Genomic DNA, 21,020 nt, shown 5'->3' with positions numbered 1-21,020 from the left:
AAAATCTAACCCCAAGGGTTTTCTTACCACCCCAGCCTTCAAAAGGTTAAGAGAGGATGGGAGGACAAAAAAACCCACCAGGATAAAGCCTACACTGGCTCCATAAGATAGGGGCCAAATGGAGAAAGAGAGCAAAATGGAAATCTAATGGGCTAAATCTGTGAAATGTCGTACCAGCCCAGGGGGATTTGAGCCGCAGCAGAAACAAAGACACTGGAGAGAGAGCGAGCGTGAGTGAGTTTGAGCAAGACGGGAGAGAGAGAATCGCCTGAAAGAGTTGAATTACAGCCAGAGGATGCATGTAACCTGGACCTCTCTCTCGCTAGCTTTGCCCGAGCGCCGAGTTAACCTCCCCTCTTTCTGACAGCAGTGCTGGATGGAAAAGGTCAAAATCAAAGCAGCTGGTTCTCATAATTTATTAGGCCAGAGACGACCAAATACAATAATCAAGTGCAGTAAGTGTTTAATACGCTCTATTCATCAACGGTAGCTCATAGAATAACAAAATAAGTTGTGTTTATGTGTTCCACACTGTTATTTCTTTGGACTTTCCCACATTGTAGCGTGTTCATATGTAGATGATGAAATAATCCGAATAAATGATCTCGCAGATAACCTCTGGCCTCCCGGTTCGAGGTGATGAAGAACATGCTGGATTTGAAGGCTGAGCTCCAATGGGAGTTATGCATGTCTCACTCAGTTCTCGTCCTTATTTTTTCATCTTTAAAGGGGACATATCATGGAAAACGGGTTTTATTTTTTGGTCTTTTGAAATTAAATGTCACTGTAGAACGTTGATGCACTCTAACACGCAAACCTCCCACTTGAAACATCTGTAAAAATGTTACAAAAATTGCTACCAACAGTTCACGAGAGGTCAGCCAATCACAGCAGAGCTCATTTGCATATATAATTCTTGAAGATACAGTAGCAAAAACAGGCTGTTTATATGTAAGGGTCAAAGAGAGGGCGTAACACTAAATTATGATTGTTTTCCGTGCAAGAAACCTTACGTAAGTGAATTCAAGGAAAGAAATAAAATACTATGAAAGTGTCGAATATGGCCCCTTTAAGGTCGTCATTTAATGTGTTTTTACAGTGGGGCCCATAAAGGAGGGAGTGAACATGAGCTGACGAGAGGAGATTAGGTTATGCAGGTTCACAATTGTGTGTGTGTTTGCGAGAGAGTGCCTCTTTACACTGTATTTAAGAGGGATTGTATTTTTATATTCTGTGCCATGACGAGATCATGACACTGTTAATGCATAAAATAAACCTCTGATCTGCAGTCTTTAGGTTTAAAGGAGTATTATATCCCATAATTCCCAAATCTGTGATGATCTTACGTTATTTAATGATTTATATTTAACTCTTTGGGTTTGGTAAAGCTCAGTGGGAAAGAAGCTAGCTAAATATATGTTAAATAATAAATATCTACATTATTGAGCATTTTCGTTTTTAAAGTTGAAGTGAAATTGCAATTGGCTATGTTTAGTTTCCTTAAATGTGCTGGTTCTTATTATGAGCAATTAATCTGGTGCACATAATATCAAATTTTAAAAATTGCGGGCTATTTTAATAGCTGTTTAGACATGGTTTTTAGTGCCGTTCTGGTGTGTAATGTCCATTTTTCACAATTCTATTAATTCCCAGTGGGTAAAAAAAGTCCTGTTCTACTTTTTTCTTGTTGAAAATCCTGTTTCACTTTGAAATGTCACATTAAAAAAGTAAAATGGGTTGCAAATGGGTTTTCACTTTGATGTTAGAGAGCCATCATGTAATTGGAGTGAATAATTGGGTTTCAATAATAATTTGAAACAGTATTTTCACAGCGCTCTTCACTTTTTTTTTTTTTTTTTTTTTAGCCACAATGAAACTCCAACGCTGCATCATCCATGAGATGACACAGTCATGTGCTTAAAAGTGCGCACAAAGATGAGTTAAGCTCATCTGAATCATTAAACCAAATCGCCTCTAATTAAGCTTGGCTGTTGAATTAATTTCAGCTGTGCTTGACTCCTCTCAGTTTGCAGTCACATGGTCAGAAATGTCAATGGGAGAACCGTTCGAGAGGAGAATACAGTGGGTGACAGAAATAATGCAAGTGCTTTTATCAGATTAAGGGCTCAGTATGTGGGCTAACAAATTTCACTCGCTTAAAGATTATGTGTTGGTTCAATTTTTGTCGTGTCAGATCCGGCTACAAGCATTAGCTTTGCTGCTTCAAGTGTGAGCACACATGAGTTTGTTAAAGGCAGTGGTACAGAAACATCTACTGTAGTGAGTAGTAACCTAGCAGTACACATGCTGTAACACATTATGTGTGAATGTTCTGAGTTTGGTAAATACTGTTACAAAATCAAGCAAAAAAAAGATTAGTTAAATTTGTAGCCTAGCGTTTAGAATACAGGCTACAACACACTATCGTGTGTGAGCTATTTGAGTTTGTGGAGATTGTGGTTCAGAATCAAACAAAAATGGCTACAGTACAAAGTACTAGTCTAGCAGTTAGCACACATGCTACACATTATTGTGGGAATGCTTTGAATTTGGTTTAGATTATGGTTTTAAAAAATGCTCTGAGTAGTACAGAAACATTTGTTGTTAGCACACCAGAAACAACACATTGTCATATGAGAACACATTGAGTTTGGTTAAGATATGCCAAAATCAAAACAAAAACAGTGGTGTAGCCTGGCCGTTAGTATACTTAACCACATGCTAAGTATGTTGAGGCAAAACATCTAATAAAAGAAAATTAAACACTTTAAACTATGTCATATGCAAAAGGTTATTAGTCAGAATAGTAGCAAATGGTTGTCAACTGAAAAAGATTCTTTTTGATATGGTGATGGCGGTAACACTTAAGTAATAAGGGCCAATTCTCATTATTAACTAGCTGCTTATTAGCATGCCTATTATTAACATATTGGCTGTTTATTAGTACTTATAAAGCACATATTTTGCATGACCATATTCTACATCCCTAATCCTACCCAATACCTAAACTTAACAACTACCTTACTAACTATTAATAAACAGCAAATTAGGTGTTTATTGAGGCAAATGTCGCAGGGAATTGGACCTTAAAATAAAGTGTGACCATTATGGCTTGCAGCTAGCTGGACCATGCTAACCAGCTAAACCTTAAAGGGATAGTCCACCCAGAAATGAAAATCCTGTTGCCATTTACTCACCCTCAAGCTGTTCTAAAAATGGATGAGTTTCTTTCTTTTGTGAAACATAAAAGGTATTTTGAAGAATGTTGGTAACCAAACAATTTATGACTTCTATAGAATGGATAAAAATGTTATGGAAGTCTGTAGGGATCATAATCTGTTTGGTTACTCACATTCTTCAAAATACCTTCTTTTATGTTTCACAGAAGAAAGAAGTTCATGCATGCTTGGAACAGCTTGAGGGTGAGTAAATGATGATCAAATTGTAATTTTTGAGTAAACTGTCCCTTTAATTCCTCAGCCTTGAAATTGGATTTGGATCATGATGTTTTCATAAACTTGTTCCCTAATTTTAATAATAAAAGTTCATTTAACCCAAATAGTTAGCATGACTTTTTGTCTTTTGTTTGAAAGCTGTATTTGAGTGACCAAACTCCACTCATTTGAGTTGAATGTTTAATGGGGACATACAGTACTGTTAACCTTTATTGAAAGCAGTTGTGTTTACACACCTAAGCCATGCCATTTGCTGAGCTGAGCTGCGCGCTAGCAGAATTGAGAATATTATATCAGATTAGTGTGCATTAAAAGGAGTCTGAGGCCTATATTAGTGTAATCCCTCTGTTTTAACCTGGGCTTGTCCATGTGGCTGAGCCATGAACCCACTGCTGGGCTACACAGCTCTCAGTCCATCGGATTACTGTGAAATCGAGAGGGCTTAATGGCCCTGCGTGCGTGCGTGCGGTAGTATGTATGTGTGTTTGCCAGTGTGCATACGGGTGAGTGTGCAAGTGTTCACATGCATGACAGGGTTATGGAAGTCCAACTGAAACGGCTGATCTCTACACAACAACACGCACATACCCAGATGCTTTCATGATGAATGCTCTCAGAACGCATCTAGCTGCTCGTAATTGCATATGCACACATGCAAGCGGCCCAGAAGTGAGGCAAGATGCTGATTACCCGTTTTATGTTGATGTGAGGTCTTCTGTTCCACCTGGTCTGTTCCTTACGTGACCCATTTTATTGCATTGCGTTATGTTGCATCATTGTGTTTCACTGCAACAAACCTGCGCTACCGTTTCCCTCCTGCCTGTGTAAGTAATGTGCGCCTTTATTTTTCAGGGCCAATGAGATTGAAGTGGTGATGACAGATTTGGAAAGAGCCAATCAGGTAAAGGCCATATTCCTAATGGAAAAGTGACTCGTATTTCTATTGTATGCAAATCTAAGACACAATAACAGCTTGTTTAGGTCTTTTATTAATATCACCGGTCTAATGGACTCTACAGAAGTTGCTGTGCTAGATTGCAAATTTCTTTTATTAGCACACAACTTTATTGGAGTCACATATATCCAAGTTCCAGATATCCCAATTCCCTCCATCTGCTTTCCTTTTGGAAGAAATCCATCATTCCCTTGCACTTTTTCGAGCTCTGAGCCCCAACGGCTAAATCTAAATGGATATCAGATATTTTATGTGATGCAATATAAAGAATCTCTTGCCTTTTTATTGGTTTTGTGCATTTATGGGATTTTTTTTTTTATCAGCAGTCTATCATTTACTGACCTTATGTGTTTGGTAAAGAATCTCTTGCCTTTTTATTGGTTTTGTGCATTTATGGGATTTTTTTTTTATCAGCAGTCTATCATTTACTGACCTTATGTGTTTGGGATAGCTGATCTGTAGGAGTATTTTATTTTATATCATATTATTATTAAATGATCTCTTCCTGACTTATTTCTTGCTAACTTACTCAAAACTCCCATTTTTTCTGAATGTCTCTGTTTGTAAACACTGTAAAATCAATTTGCTTGTCTAAAAATGATAAACTAAGTTTTTGAAAATGTAGGGCAAGCAATAAACAAACACTCGAGTATAAAGTTTATAATCATTGTTTTCATTAGCATTATTATTCCAATCAACAGAAAAAAGAACATTTGGTAAGACTTGTTACGTAGACACTTAGAATAAATTAGCATAATTAAGCTTGTCATTACCATAAATGCATAAAGATGGTGGTGTTGGATTCAGTGCATTTAAAGGTTGAATGCTTTAAGCAGCTTTTACAATACATTTAACTTTTGAAGTCTCATCGTGAATCTAGCCATTTGTCTTTAGGTCAGGCATCCATTTTAGGGCAACAAATGAATTAACACCACAATCTTTATTTAAAATGAACTCTGCATGATTTGCATATTTTGTGAATCAACCAACCATACATACCTTGACACACTTTAGCTTGAATACTAGAGCACTCAGCCAAGTAGGACCCATGTGAGTTCAGTTAACATTTTTCAGCCCAGCCATAAAAAATAGGCCTGTGATCTCTTAGCTCCCGGTCTTCTCAGCATTGGTTGATATTAAGGTTATGTATCTTCGACTTAGGCAATTTTTAACCCATTTGTTCTGTTTGTGGCCCACAGAGGGCCGAGGCGGCAGAGAGGGAGGCCGTGAGCCTGAGGGAGCAGCTCACTTCAGCTGGCAAAACCCTGCAACCATCCAATCAGATCCAGAAAGCACCGGAAGTAGTAAGAACTAAACTCTACATGCCTGTATTGTAATGAAAGAGGATATAGGAGGGATGCATTCACATATTAACGCTGTTATAATATTGAGATTAATCAATTAGGGCTGTCAAAAAATACTTCATCAGGATTGATATCAGATTTGTAAATTATTAAAAAAAAACTTTTTAATGCATACATTAGAAGCATGAATGTCTAATTTGTAGATAATTTTACACATTTTTTTAATACAGTGCTTAATGCATATTCTTAATGCATTATGCATTTGCAGTGCCGTTGCAAGTAGTGTAGCCAGTTTATATTTGCAGTATAATTTATTATATTATAGTGAAATATTTATTAATTTATATATTTTTTGTCTTTTTAAATATATAAGTAATTGCATTTTAATATTAATTTATTTATAATGAATAAGTAATGAATAATGGATCAATACATTATGAAAAAAATCTGTCATTAATAAATGTTAACAGCATTAAATATATGAACAATTAAACAAATAATGTAATACTGTATAGAAACTATAGGTAACACTTTAGTATAGGGACCAATTCTCACTATTAACTAGTTGTTTGTTAGCATGCTTATTATTAACATATTGGCTGTTTATTAGTACTTATAAAGCACATATTCTGCATGGCCATATTCTACATCAGCAAATTAGGAGTTTATTGAGGCAAAATTTGTAGTTAATTGTTTGTAATATCGAGAATTGGACCCTAAAATAAAGTATGACCAAACTATATTTATAATTATTTGTGAAGTTCATTATAAGGGTTTATGAATATAATGCATTTAAAATATTTTTATTGTACTTTGCACAGTATATACAGTGGGTACGGAAAGTATTCAGACCCCCTTAAATTTTTCACTCTTTGTTATATTGCAGCCATTTGCTAATATCATTTAAGTTAATTTTATTTCCTCATTAATGTACACACAGCACCCCATATTGACAGAAAAACACAGAATTGTTGACATTTTTGCAGATTTATTAAAAAAGAAAAACTGAAATATCACATGGTCCTAAGTATTCAGACCCTTTGCTCAGTATTTAGTAGAAGCACCCTTTTGATCTAATACAGCCATGAGTCTTTTTGGGAAAGATGCAACAAGTTTTTCACACCTGGATTTGGGGATCCTCTGCCATGCCTCCTTGCAGATCCTCTCCAGTTCGGTCAGGTTGGATGGTAAACGTTGGTGAACAGCAATTTTTAGGTCTCTCCAGAGATGCTCAATTGGGTTTAAGTCATAACAGTGCAGGTTTATTTAAAAACAAATTTGATACAACATAGTACTTCGCATCACAATGCTCAAGAACACAGACATTTGCCTTGGCTAACAGGAAGTGTTACCATTTACGTTGTCTGTACAGCATTGTAAAATGTGTGTATTTGTGTGTGCAGGACAAGTCTCTGGAGGCGCTATCTTGCAGCAGACTGGAGGCAGAGTTGGGTGCAAAGGAAAGGGAGGTAGAGCGTTTGGCTGAGGACGTTCAGAGACTTCAAGCCAGTCTGGCCCAGCTCAGCGAGACCTCCACCAATCAGATCAGCCAGCTCGAGCAGCAGCTGAGCTCCAAAGAGGCCCTATTAAAGGTCAGTCAGACCAACTTATTAATGAAAGACATTGGTAATATATTAAGTAGAGCATAACTTAAGCTTTGATCATGTGTTTAGATGGTTAGTAGTATGCAATTAGTTAGTCCTGCATTGCATTGTACTCCATTACTGTGGTAAAATTGCTGTGCCATACAGCCTTCTTTATTTATGTATAAGCATTGATGTAGAAGTGCTGCTGTTTTGTTGGCTAAACAGCTGTAGCAAGTACAAGTGAAAGAGCCTGGTTGGTCACTAAAGTCACATTAGCACTGAACTCCAGATACGAATGGTTTCATCTCGACATTTCATGTTGGATGAAGCAAGTGGTCCTGCTCGTGGCAGCAGTCAGATCTCTGCTCTGCAGCTGCAGGACAGGCCTGTAAATGTTGCAGCGACTCACATGAGCCATGTGACCCATGTAGTGAATGTTTAGAGTTTGAATGACGGCTGGTTGGATGGCAGGAGACTGAGCTGAGAAGAAGCCATTGCTGAGCCTTACGCGGAGAGACTGCTCTGAACTGGCCTGCCTGTAGCAGACTCAACTTCTACTGCAGAATCTGAGCGTGAGCAGTGCCGGGAGATTCATATAGAATAGTGGTTGAGCGAAATGGGTTTTTTAATGGCTGTTTCTAGAAAGTAGAATGGCTGATGAAAAGCTAAAGTATATAATGCTAAGTATACTACAAATACATTCACATATTTATGTATTTAATAAAAATACCCTGCAATTGTACTTTTGGTATACTAAACTGGTATACTTAGTCTGATGAATTGGAACAACAATAAAAAGCGCCCATCCATAAAAAAAAGTGTCTCACACAGCCCCGGGGGGTGAACAAAGGCCTCCTGTAGCGAATCAATGCGTTTTTGTAAGACAAATATCCATATTCAAAGCGTAATAATCACTTTAATCTAGCTTGTGCCAGCAGTTGTACACGGAAGCAGCTCCGGGCTGATGACGTATGATTTCAGCTTTGCGCATGCGCCGGTGAGTCTTGTGAAAACCAACGTTTGTTTACAGGATCAAAAGAAGCAAAGTTTCCTTACTTTAGCAAAGGAAAACCAGTCTCCTCTTGGCTTATATTGAAATCCTCTGACATTCTTCTTTACAAATCCTTGTTTTGTACTTCTAATTAGTGACCATTGTTTTGTTTTGATCTCTCTGCTGCACTTCCGCGTTCGTCACTTCTGAGCGGCGCATGCGCAAATCCAACCTCATACGTCATCCGCCCGGAACTGCTTCCATTTACAGCAGTGAGTGCAAACTAGATTAAAGTGATTATTAAGTTTTGAATATGGATATTTTTCTTATAAAAACGCATCGATTCGCTACAGGAGGCCTTTGTTCACCCCCCGGGTGAGTGTGAAGTGTGAGACACTTTTTTTTATTTTTATGGATGGGCACTTTTTATTTCACTTCTTTTGGACTGAAGCACTGTAACACCCGCTGACTGCAATGATAGAGCTTGGAATAGCCAGGACAATTTTTTATATAAATTGTCTGAACGAAGAAAGTCATATACACCTAGGATGCCTTGGGGGTGAGTAAAACACCCTAATTTAAATTTTTGTTATTTTAATTATGTGGAAGTAGTGCTGAAGTCCAACTAAAGATATACTGAAGTGATTGTGTTAAAGTGGAACTATACTTCAGCTACACTTTAAATATCTTGTATTTAAAGACCGATATAATTCAAAGGTCATATAGTCCTCATCAATAGTGACATTAAAACACATTTTAGGCTTAATATTAAGAAATTTGCTTTGTGCACAAGCGGTACTCCAAATAGTTTAATTAAAATTTTTATATCAGTAAGTCTCGAGCGATATGTCAGTAAATATCTTAATAAATTTGAACTATACTTTTTTACTAGGAACAATTTAATGATAGCAAATAAACTCTAAAAGTACACATAATGGCTTAATTTGTACGCTTAATTTCACAATATTTACTCAATGTTTGAAATACAGTATATGAGATGTTTTTGAAAGAAGTTTCTTATGCTCACCAAGGCTTAATTTATTCGATCAAAAATACAATTAAAACAGCAGTATTGTATATTATGAAATGTTGTTACAATTTACAAACTGTAACTTTTTTTTACATTTTAATATATTTGTAATATGTATTTACAAACTTTTTTTAATAATTATTTTAACATTTATAATTATTAAAAAATTATTTTAAAAATAATCATTTATTCCTGTGATGAATAAAAACATATTCAAAAATGTATTTGAAGTAGAAATCTTTTGTAACATTGTAAATATAAATACTGTCACTTTTGATCAGTTTAATGTATCCTTGCTGAAAAAAAAAAAGTATTTTCCCCAAAATTTTGAACAGTAGTGTATATTACCAAATATATTATTTTAATTGAATGTCATTTTAAATAGTTTTGATTTAATAAAATCTAAAAAAAATTATTTTTCAAAATGAAAGAAATGTTTCATTGTTTGTATCTGTTTGTATCATTTATTTTGAGCCCCTTAAAGGTATAGGGCACCAGAAAATAAAAATAATAATCTGTCATTATTCACTCTTATGTCATTCCAAAATAGTATGCTGTTTTTATTCTATGGGAAATATTTGAACCCTCTGTGTGAATTGTGAGAATTTCAGTATAATATAGTTCATCAGTAATTCAGAGTACAAATTTGCTTATAAATACATATATTTGCCTTTTCCCTTCCCCAGCAACTTGAAGAAAATCTTCAAGAGCAGTCAGACTACGATGAGATCAAACGAGAACTCTGGTAAGTTCTGAAGCACTAATTCTGTCAGCGCAAATAATCCTGACGCTTCAGCCTTTTCCCTCACAATTATGTGAATATTTTAGCATTATTAACATTATTTTAACGCTGATGGGAACGTTGCTTCAACCTTAACATGACATTCAAGTGTGTAATACCACAAATTGGCTTTAAGGTGGACCTAAATAAGCAAAGGTTTTGTTTGGAGTGACCTGACCTGGTGTTGTTTATCCACATACATAATTCAAGACCCTCAGACCATCCTTAACCTTTACCCACCGCTCCGTTATGCATGTACCGTCCTCTCTCGCTCCAGGGCTCGAATTGTGAGTTTTCAGTACCTGGTGGTCTTGAACTTTACAGTCAGACGTACTGAATGTGATCCGATGTAGTTCAGCCAGCTGAGATATGAACCGCAGAGATCGCCAAACTCCATCTGCGCACGGACCTTTTATTCCCATATTTTACCAGAAGGATTTTTACTCTGCGGTAATCTCAGTTCTGTTTAATAAATTCAAAGAACCTTAGGTATGCAAGGAGTATTGGGTCTTATTTTTGAGAAAAGCGGATTAAGCACGCTTTGTTGTCGGAGAGGTTTCTGCGTGGGACTGAGGGATTGCTGCGTTTCATCTCCGGCCACAGCTGTAATGAGGAGGCTAACGTAGTTTGCATCGGCGATAACCTAATTGACTGATGTGTGTGTTTTTGGCTTGGCCACTCGTCTGTGCTGTCGGCGTGTGTGTTGGGAGGCTTCAGGAGATGTCTGGCTGTCCGTTGCATAACTTGATTTTAGGCGTAATATTCCCAATTGGGATTTATAAAGCAAGTAATCCATGAATAGAGGGTGTTGTTAAGATCTGCGCTGGTCTGATGATCGGCCTAAAAAGCCGCTTTGCTGAATGTATATTGATAGCTTGGTGTCTACAGTAGTCGAGGCACATTCCACCGTAATATAATGAGTGTTTTCACCCAAAAGGCTTTTGAAAATGGCCCCGTTTAATCCATAGATAACAGATCAGCCCTGAGTGGAGCGCGGCTAGGCACACAGGTTAATTTGGGTAACGTGATTGTAGGTGTCACAGGAATTTTCAAATTATGATACTGAACGCTGAGCCAACGCTTATTAAGCTGAGCGGCGTTCAGTTCTTGACCTGAATAGAAAGCAAAGGCTTCAGGATGAACGTTTGGCTTAGTAGCACCATTATTTAATACGTAAACACTTTTTCACTCTCAACAGCAACCTGAAATCCATGGAGCACAACTCATCAGATCATCACTCTTCAGTACAGGTAAGACATCACGTGTTTAGAAAGAATTTTCTTCTTGTTATAGTAAAAGGCAGCATGTTTTCTTGCTTTTGATGTTTTGTAAATTCTGAATATCATGTCATAAATTTGTCCCGTTCATTTCCGAAATATTAATTTTAATTTTGTACTAATAAATACATGTGAAAGAGCTGATAGTGTTGTTTTATTTTTTCTGTATTTTGTTCCTTCCTTTAACTTTCATTTGGTTTGTTTCTTCCTTTATATTCCTTCTTTCTTCTATTCTTTATTCCTCATTTCCTTTTTCCCCTTTCCATTCCCTTCCTTACTCAATTCCTTCCTTTCTTTCCCTTTCTCAATTCTCTCCCCACTCTTCTTCCCTTTCTTAACTTCATTTTGTTCCATTTCTCTTAACATTCCCTCTCAATTCTTTCCTTTCTAAACTTTTCTTTCTTTCTTCCTTTCTTTCTTTCTAACTTTACTTTTGTTTTTCTTCTTCCTGTTTTACTTCCTTATTCACTTCCTTTTCTCCCTCATTTCTGTTCCCTTACTTCCCATCATTTTCTACCCTCTTGTACATTTTTTCTTAACCTTGTCCGTCCTTCATTTTAGGACTCATCCAAGCCGTTGGAGATGTTGCTGATGGGGAAAGTCCATAGCCAGCTGTCTGAGAGCGCTTTGAAACGACTGGCCAACAATGACTTCAGTGGTGAGTTTACACGGTATCCATCCTCTTCCGAGGAACATTAACCAGCCAGTCACTGGGAAATTGCGAAGCTGCAGCTTACACACAGGAACTGGCATGATTTATTGATGACTTTTTTCCAAACCTAACTTCACCTAAAATGCAGCTGGACATGCAACATGACCTAATAAAACTTTCAGAACTTTATGGCTGTATGATCTTATTTTGCCTCAAGAAAAAACAAAAACAAATATATATCGTAACAGATCATCCTGAGAGTGACGAGTTGGGTTTGGAGGCATTTGTGTTGTTAAGGTCAGTTCATCCTTTTCTAGAGGCAGCAGCATATTACGTTTTGGCTTGTAGGAGATCAGGTCACCTGGGGCTTGCATAAATCCTGAATGGCTAGCGGAGACCAATGTGATAATTAGGCCTTGTTTCCCTTTTCCTGCTCTTTCGACCACGCTCTGTGTGTGTAAGGTTGGAAATGTCATTACAGAACACCTCTGGACACCCCTATGGGGATCATACATTTCATTTGCGTTTTAAATGTGACTTTCTATCACAAATTTTGCATTTTTAAACCTGGCATTCACTGCTGACGGCAGTGTTGGGGAATCATGTGTGATCGTAGCATGTATCTGTCTCTGACAGCCAACAGAATTCTGTTGCACTAAATATTGATTTTGCCACCATTGTATAAAGTGATGGTATTGTTATGGAAGCGCACACAGCAGAGGTGTTTTGTCATGGCAAAAAGGATAACCGTACTGACACCCACAAGCCTTTGCAGTGAACAGTCCCCACAGCATGAGCAGGTAGCCCACGCACAGTTGCCTGGCCTGATTTCTCTGGACATGCCTGCTAGTCTACAGACCTCAGAGGAGATCAGTGTTAAACGTCAGCCTGTGGCACACACACATACACACCACAGATTTTCTTGAAGCGTGCAAAGCAAGTCTTTGGCACTTTGTTTCTGATCGTTTTTTTTTTTAAATAACATTTTTGAATTTATCATAGTTTCATTTATAGGGGGGAAAAAACTTAAAAATAGGGAAACATATAGCTGTGCACTGAAAAAAAAATGGGTGTAGAAGCTGTTTTCACTCAGAAATTTCTAGTAAATTTCACAAATAATTATAGTGAAACAGCAAGTAACACATTTAATTAAACATGACATTTTGACTATAAAATATTTTATTGTAAAATGTACTTTAATCTTTGTTTTATTTACAACTTCAAAACAACATTTTTTACAGTGTGGTTTGAATCTGCTACACATTCAAATCCAATTTCTGCTCTAAATGAAAATTAGACTAAGACAAGAAATACAATCTGTATATGTATATACAGTATATATATGGAATACTTGATTGTAATTGGTCAAAAGACATTCTGTGGTCATATATTTTTGTAGAATGATTGCTTTGTATAAATATTTTCTTTTGTTCCAGGTAACTAATTTTTAAACCTTTAGTTTTTTCATTAGTATTACTTTGTGTTCTTTAAATTTATTAATTAAGTAGCCATGGCATAATGTACAGTAAATTGGCCAGTATCCACCTTCAGGATGATACAAAATCACCTTGCCAGGATTTTACTGTACATTTATCTCTTAAATATTTTTAGCAGCATTCTAAATCAGTACCCATGATTTTTCTCATCACCCTTCGGTTTGTTCTACAGGATCAGTGGGGCGGAAAAGTAAAGAAACCACAGTGGAAAACCCTCAGCGTCTTCCTGCCACTCCAGTCCCTACCACACTCCAGGGGTCCCCTCCTCCCCCCTCCCCTCAGCTTTTGATGAGGACGGGCACCGCTACCTCCGAATCTGCTGCCAGTGCCAACGGTACACACCCTTTCTCCCCCACGGGCATCGGCCCAGACTTCTTTACCCCCGGCATGGCCAGCGTGGGCGCCACGTTCCCCCCGTTGGCTGGCAAAATGGCACTCAACTCTCTTCTTCAGAGGCAGCTCATGCAAACCATCTACACCAAAGCCCTCCAGGACCCTTCTCCAAGTTCTGTGCTCTTCGGGCTGCCCCATTATGCTACAACCAACTCTCTCTCCAGCCCCCTACCCCCTCAGTCAGCGGGCAGCCCAGAGGTTAATGGCCTGGTGCCCTCTCCCAGCCAGTCTGAGGGTGCAGGCAGCACGTCGGAAGGGGAGGATATGGACACGGCTGAGATTGCGCGACAGGTCAAGGAGCAGCTGATCAAACACAACATCGGCCAGCGTGTGTTCGGCCATTATGTGTTGGGTCTGTCCCAAGGCTCAGTCAGTGAGATTCTGGCCCGGCCCAAACCCTGGAGCAAGTTAACTATCCGTGGCAAAGAGCCCTTTCACAAGATGAAGCACTTCCTGTCTGATGAGCAGAATATCCTGGCGCTGAGGAGCATCCAGGGCAGGCAGAGAGGTCAGTTACAGAGCTTGAGGAAACAACTTAACCTTGTTATCGCAGATGATCTCCCAACGCACGTTTATTTTCAAACATTATGCATGGGATTAAATAGTGCTCAGTTAACAGCATGGTAATTCCTCTCACATGTAAGCAACTTAAACATGGGCACACTGATGTAAGCAGTCTCACATTTGGAGCACGTATTTCTTTAAGGAGCAATCAAATCAGATACTTTAAATAGTCAAATATTTGCAATAACAAGTGAGGGCAGTGCTTTGCGATTGCTGTGATCCAGCTGTACTCCTTATGGAAGCTTGTTTTTTTGCCTCAGGGTAAAAAATTATTTAATCAAATTAGTAATTGTGAACAAAAATTTTAAATAAGAACTAAAGTTGCATTTGTGAGATATGAAGTCACATTTTTTAGATATAAAGTTACAATTGTGTGATATGACGTCGTGATTTTGAGGTATGAATGAACAATTTTGAGGTATAAAGTCGCATTTGTGAGTTGTGAAGTCATGAGATATAAAGTCATAATCGTGAGGTATACAGTTGCATTTGTGTGGTATAAAGTCATGTTTATGAGATAGGAAGTTGCAATTGTGAGATATGAAGTCACGTTTCTGAGGTATGAAGTTGTACTGTATTTGTGTGGTATAAAGTCATGTTTATGAGATAGGAAGTTGCAATTGTGAGATATGAAGTCACGTTTCTGAGGTATGAAGTTGTACTGTATTTGTGAGGTAAAAAGGTAAAAAGTTGCAAATTTTAAGGAATTAAGTCACAGTTGTCAGGTAAAATCTTGCATTTGTTAGTTATGAAGTCACATTTGTGAGGTGTAAAATCTTATTTGTGAGGTATAAAGTCACAATAATGTAAAATGAAGTCAAATTAGTGAGGTATAAAATAATTTTTGTGTGGTAGTTGCATTTATGAGATAGGAAGTCACGATTGTGAGGTAAAAACTGGCAAGTAGAAGTCTTAATTATGAGAAATAATTTCACATTTGTGAGATATAAAGTTGCATTTATGAGTTATAGAGTTTCAGTTATGAGAAAAGTAGTCACATTTCTGAGGTAAAAGTCACATTTATGAGGTAAAAGTAGCATTTCTAAGGTATGAAATAATTTTTAATGCAGTATTGTGAAATGAAGTCACATTAGTGAGGTATAAAATAATTTTTGTGAGGTAGTTAAAACTGAGATAGGAAGTCACGTTTGTGAGGTAAAACTGGCAAGTAAAAGACTTAATTATGAGAAATGAATTATGAGGTATAATTTCACATGTGAGGTACAGTATAAAATCATTTTTGTGAGATATATAGTCGCATTTGTGAGGTAAAAAAAAAGTTTAACTTACGTGGTATAAATTTGCATTTGTGAGGTATAAAGTAGCATTTCAGAGGTATAGGGTTTCATTTATGAGAAAAGTAGTTGCATTTCTGAGGTAAAAAAGTCACATTTGTGAGATAAGAAGTCACAATCGTTAGGTATGAAGTCGCAGTTACCTTATTATTATTATTATTTTTATTTTTTTTTTTACTGTAGGCAAGAACAGGCTTCCATGATTCCTTTAGGCTAAACTAACCCTTTCATCCACTATGGAATGGCGCACATAACCTTTAAGATTGAGAGTCTTCAGATAACTACATGAAACACTATCACTACTCAGTTGGCGCAGGCGGCGTGTTGATTAGAGCTAAACTTCAGCAGTCTACCCTTTCTTTCATTTCGGTCTCAGCCTACGGGTGAAGAGGAAGTTCAGAGAGGTTTGCGAGCATTATGTTTTGCCTCAAGTCTGTGCTTCACAGCTAGAGCGAACAAATCAAGGCCGAGCCCAGCGTGAGCGAGAGTACTTGCATATGAGGGCAGTTGGCTGCGAATCCTTGAAGCCGTGTTGAGCCGAGTCTAAATTTGCTCAGTCTAGCTGTGAGGCAGTAGTTTTGAAACAGAGCCGGAGCTGAAAAAGGCTGACTGCTGCCCGTGCGTCTGCACACCGGTTTGGAACGTCTTCAAGGGAGTCTGGTCTGGCTGTCTGCCTCCATAGCGTTGGCTTGTGGTCTCCCATGGGAGTATGAACTTTGTAAAAACCTAAAAACCCATTCATTCACATCAAAGACCTGGGCTGAAGGAGCACATTAACGTTGAAGTAATCACTCGAGTGAGTTCTGCATGGTGCAGGTGGCTTTCTTTGAGGTCAGACTAGGTCGATTTGTGTTTAAGCTTAACAAACTACCATTCAAAGGATATTTACATGTATCTGTCCATGTAAAGGAATTACTTTGGATTAGTATTACTAAGTGCTCTCAAAATTGACTGTGAAGACATTGACAACCATTTAAGATCAGGGCTCAACAATAAGGATTTCTTAGCAACGCATATTATATGCTTCAGAAAAGGAATATATATTGCTTTTTACAGGAATACATTTGTATTTTTAATTTAACTTTTTAATTAATTTACCCTAAAATAAATAAAAAATACATTATTTTTTCGCTTTTCAAAAAAAAAAGTCTTTTTTTTTTTTAAATGTTATGTTTATTTGTATTATATTGTAAATTATATTCTTATTGTTTGTGACTGTAATGTCTATTTTTCTTGTTTTTGTAAATGTATGAGTTGTACTGGAGGCATATAAGTTTCCCCAATGGGGGACTAATATAAAATGTTATACTACTATATTTATATTTTAAAATAGTTAAAACTTTACTTAAAGCCTTTATGTATAATGCATTATAAAAGTAGTTTTAATGCATTAATTATGCCTTGTAACGCACCTTATAATGCATTGTACAATCTCAAAAATAATTGTAACCACAGTTAATAGATTATAACACTTATGAATTCATTGTTGCACTAAGGATTTTAAATTCAGTTATAATTCTTTATGACAAGATATAATCTATTACAACGCATATTATGATTAATTATATTGCATTGATAACCCTTTATAATGCATTATACATAAAGGCTATAAGTAAAGTGTTACCATCATTTAAATTAAAATCTATAAAATAAATTTTTCTGAAAAGCAGAAAAATGTGCAAGTTATTTATTATTAAACAAAAAATAAATATTTTTTGGTAAAGATTTCAGAAGTTTTTTAATTTGCAGTAATTGCTGAAAATTGTACAGCTACAATGTAACTCTGAATGCTATGGATTTATTAGTACTTTTAATTGGAAAACGATTGCATATGGTGCAAAACTTTACTGATTTTTTGTGATAAAGGCTAGTCATTCTCTCGCAAATACAGCAAAACATCATCTGTGCTAGCTAATATTAGCTAAATAACATTAACATCTAAATCAGCAGAATTCAAATTCCAAGGTGTTTGCTCGTCAGCGAATGTAAGATACACTGATGCCGCAGCACTAAGACTGTAAGACAGGTGACATTTCTGTCAACCAACCTAAAAACAAAAATCTCTCATACTCGGTCATTCTTACTGTTGAGCCCTGGAGATGATTGGACAATTGACAGCAGAAGTTTAGGGCTTGGTCTTACTTTATTTCTATCTTCCGCCACTTGTTTTCCAACAGAGAACCCAGGCCAGAACCTGAACAGAGTGTTTCAGGATGTTCCGAAGCGAAGAACCGGCTCGGAAGGCTCCACGCGGCCAGGTCTGTCTCAAGCCTTCCCTCTCGTGTTACGGGTTTCTGGAGTGTCAGATCCGCAGTGTGTCTGTATGTTTTTGTTGTGCTGGTCTGTTTCTTCTCAATCTCTGGCCTGGAATCTGTTGCAAAACAAGTGAGTGAGACAGACAGGGCTGGAAGAGGTGTGACTGGAATTTAAAAAGATCTCGGAAGACAGCTGTTTACAATAAATGCTACACCTTTGACTGCATAGATTAGTTTCAAACTGTGGAAAAAAATGCTGTGTGAGTGTTATCAGGCCTAAACCTATGTAACTTTCCATCACGGAGGTCCTTGAGAAGTCTGTCCTGTTATTTTGTGGTCAGCTTGTGTGTATATATGTGTGTGTGTGTGGCAGAATCCTTCAGGCAGCTCTACAGTGCCACCACATTACAACTGGTGGTTGAGTCTCCCCCAGGGCGGCGCTGTGGGTGGCTAGCCCACCCCGTGTGTGTGTGTGTGAGAGAGAGAGAGAGGGCGAGAGAGCATTACTTCCACCTCACACACACGTCCAGCTGCTCTCCTCACACACCAGTGACTCTGACCTTGCCCTGCTGCCCACTGCTCGCTGGGCGCTTTCCCTCTCTCTCTTTCCATATTTATTATCATTGCACCGGCCCGTCTGATGATACTTCCACACAAGCTCTGTTGTTTCTCATGGATTTTATCCAAATCTTACCATCTCTTTGTTGTGGAGGACAGGAAAAGGTTTCAGTCCTTGCACAGGAAGTGCAGCTGTAGCCACGGGCAGCGCAGGTGCTGATACACACAATATTATAGACAAGCAAACGATTGCTAATGGTATTTTAGTTTTGTGCCAGTGAGTTTGGTCGGAGGATTGCAATTCCGTGAAATAAAAAAGTGTCAGGCTTATTTTAGCATATCGGATAGTTTGTTGTTTAGAATAAGCTTGCGTTTGCATCTATTTAAACTCTTGCTTTGTCATGCAGAAATAGCAATATTTTTGCCATTTTCAGTCTAAAAGATTGTATATTGTGCTCCATTTCAAAACAAACAGATTATTACACATGACGTGTCACTTACAGCTACATGTCCTTCTCGTGTCTTCGCAGGTAACATCACCACACGGATCCGCACACCTGAGACCGGCTCCGATGAAGCCATCAAGTCCATCTTGGAGCAGGCCAAGAGAGAGTTACAAGTGCAGAAAGCAGGTGAGTCTTTTTCTGTCATCAGGTAATCAAGGAAGGATCAAGGCATTCACATGTGTTTTCCACTTCCCCACAATCAGTTATGTCACTTCCTGTTAGATTGGACTTCCAGTACAGTCATTCTTTCATTCACTTTTTCTAAATGAGTCAAGTTTTCTATTGTAGAATTCTGTTCAAAAGTTGTTGTTATTTTTTGTTGTTGAAAGAAATTAATATTTTATTCAGCAAGAATGCATTAAATTGATCAAAAGTGACAGTAAAGACTTATATTTCAATTTCAAATAAATTGTTCTTTTTAACTTTCTATTTACCAAAGAATCTTGAAAAAATTTATCATGTTTTTAACGAAAATATTAAGCCACACAACATTGCTTTCAACATTGAAATAATAAGAAATGTTTCTTGAGCACCAAATCAGCATAATAGAGTGATTTCTGAAGGATCATGAACATTGAACACTGGAGTAGTGATGCTGAAAATTCACAGGAATAAATTACATTTTAAAATATATCCAAGTAGAAAACTCCTATTTTAAATTGTAATAATATTTCACAGTATTACTGTTTTTACTATATTTTTGATCAAGTAAATGCAGCATTGGTGAGCATAAGAGACTTCCTTCAAAAACATTCAAAAATCTTAGTAACCCCAAACTTTTGAACGATGGTGTATGTTGGCTAAAACTGTAATTGCAATGCAGATTTTTAAACAAGCACTGTCTAAAATGATTATATCAGTCAATAACATACTGAGTCATATCCCCTCTGTTTTTAAATGTTGAAATTCCCTCCTTTACCTTTTCCTGTCCAAGCTTGTGTAACGGAATTAAACTAACTGTCTCTTCCCCACCTGCCACTGCAGACGGTGTGGGGGAGAGGCAACGGCGATCAGGTTACCACAGAGGGTCGGGCAGCTATTTCCAAATATATGCACACAGTCTAAGACTTGGTGAGGTTTTGTGCCGTCTGTTGAAAGTTTTCCCCCCAAGATTTTCCCCCCACGCCAAGAGCGCTACTGCTTCCAATGAACTTCTCACTGTCATAAATCAGTCTGAGTCATGGGGATTTATGACCGATGTATGTTTTTTATATTTATATATATATATATATATATATATACATCAATAAAAAACCCTATGTACACGTGTTGAGAAATCTTTTATGGTCTAACTCACAGAAAACAGACATTTTTGTTTAACTTTATTATATATGTCAAATTAAACTCCAAATTTAGTCTGAAATGTTATTGGGTAGCATAGGGCAGCAATCTCTTATTGGCACCCTTTAAAGGAATAGTTCATCCAAAACAAAAATTCTGTCATCATTTACTCACATTCATGTTTTTCCAAACCTGTATGACTTTCAATCTTCTTGGGAACACAAGAGATGATGTTTTGGAGAATGTTCACGCTGCTCTTTTCCATACTAATTAGGGGCTAAAGCTTAAGGTCCAAAAATAAAGAAAAACACCTTAAGAGTATCATAACAGGAGGCTTTACAACAAATTTGTGCAAAAAGACCAAAATTTTGTATATTTGTTGTACTCTTTTGCCCTTTTTGAAGCTTGGCCGCTTGTGGTCACTGTATCTTTTTATTGTCATAACTTCTGTTACAACATTCTTCAATGTTCCACTGAAGAAAGTTTGGAAAGGGTTTGGAAAACATGAGGATTATGTAAATAATGCCAGAGTTTTTATTTTTGTGTAAGCTATTACTTTAAGTTCCTCTTTTTTGAGCAATAATGTGGTGGTGTATAGGTGAAACAGATTGTGACCGCTTACTTGTTCTCTTCTGTTCCTG

At 37.3% G+C, this 21,020-nt stretch overlaps 1 protein-coding gene across 3 annotated transcripts in view; it reads left to right on the top strand.

The window, feature by feature from the left end:
* The window catches only part of cux1a (cut-like homeobox 1a), a 135,677-nt gene that overhangs the window by 93,607 nt on the left and 21,050 nt on the right, over positions 1 to 21,020 (top strand). The window contains exons 10-19 of one of the 3 annotated variants that reach the window (XM_016277060.1): positions 4,308 to 4,356; positions 5,610 to 5,714; positions 7,118 to 7,306; positions 10,008 to 10,066; positions 11,301 to 11,352; positions 11,941 to 12,037; positions 13,700 to 14,428; positions 17,957 to 18,037; positions 19,123 to 19,224; positions 20,083 to 20,169. In XM_016277060.1, coding sequence (XP_016132546.1) covers positions 4,308 to 4,356; positions 5,610 to 5,714; positions 7,118 to 7,306; positions 10,008 to 10,066; positions 11,301 to 11,352; positions 11,941 to 12,037; positions 13,700 to 14,428; positions 17,957 to 18,037; positions 19,123 to 19,224; positions 20,083 to 20,169 — 1,550 coding nt within the window. The remainder of the gene's footprint in view (positions 1 to 4,307; positions 4,357 to 5,609; positions 5,715 to 7,117; positions 7,307 to 10,007; positions 10,067 to 11,300; positions 11,353 to 11,940; positions 12,038 to 13,699; positions 14,429 to 17,956; positions 18,038 to 19,122; positions 19,225 to 20,082; positions 20,170 to 21,020) is intronic. The other 2 variants (XM_016277068.1, XM_016277077.1) reach the window with 2 other exon arrangements.

This window comes from Sinocyclocheilus grahami, unplaced genomic scaffold (genome assembly GCF_001515645.1).
Source record: "Sinocyclocheilus grahami isolate Dianchi unplaced genomic scaffold, SAMN03320097.WGS_v1.1 scaffold7.1, whole genome shotgun sequence".
NCBI classification, from domain to species: Eukaryota; Metazoa; Chordata; class Actinopteri; order Cypriniformes; family Cyprinidae; genus Sinocyclocheilus; species Sinocyclocheilus grahami.
Note: the sequence above shows the minus strand (reverse complement) of the source record. Positions and strands in the feature narration are given on the sequence as shown.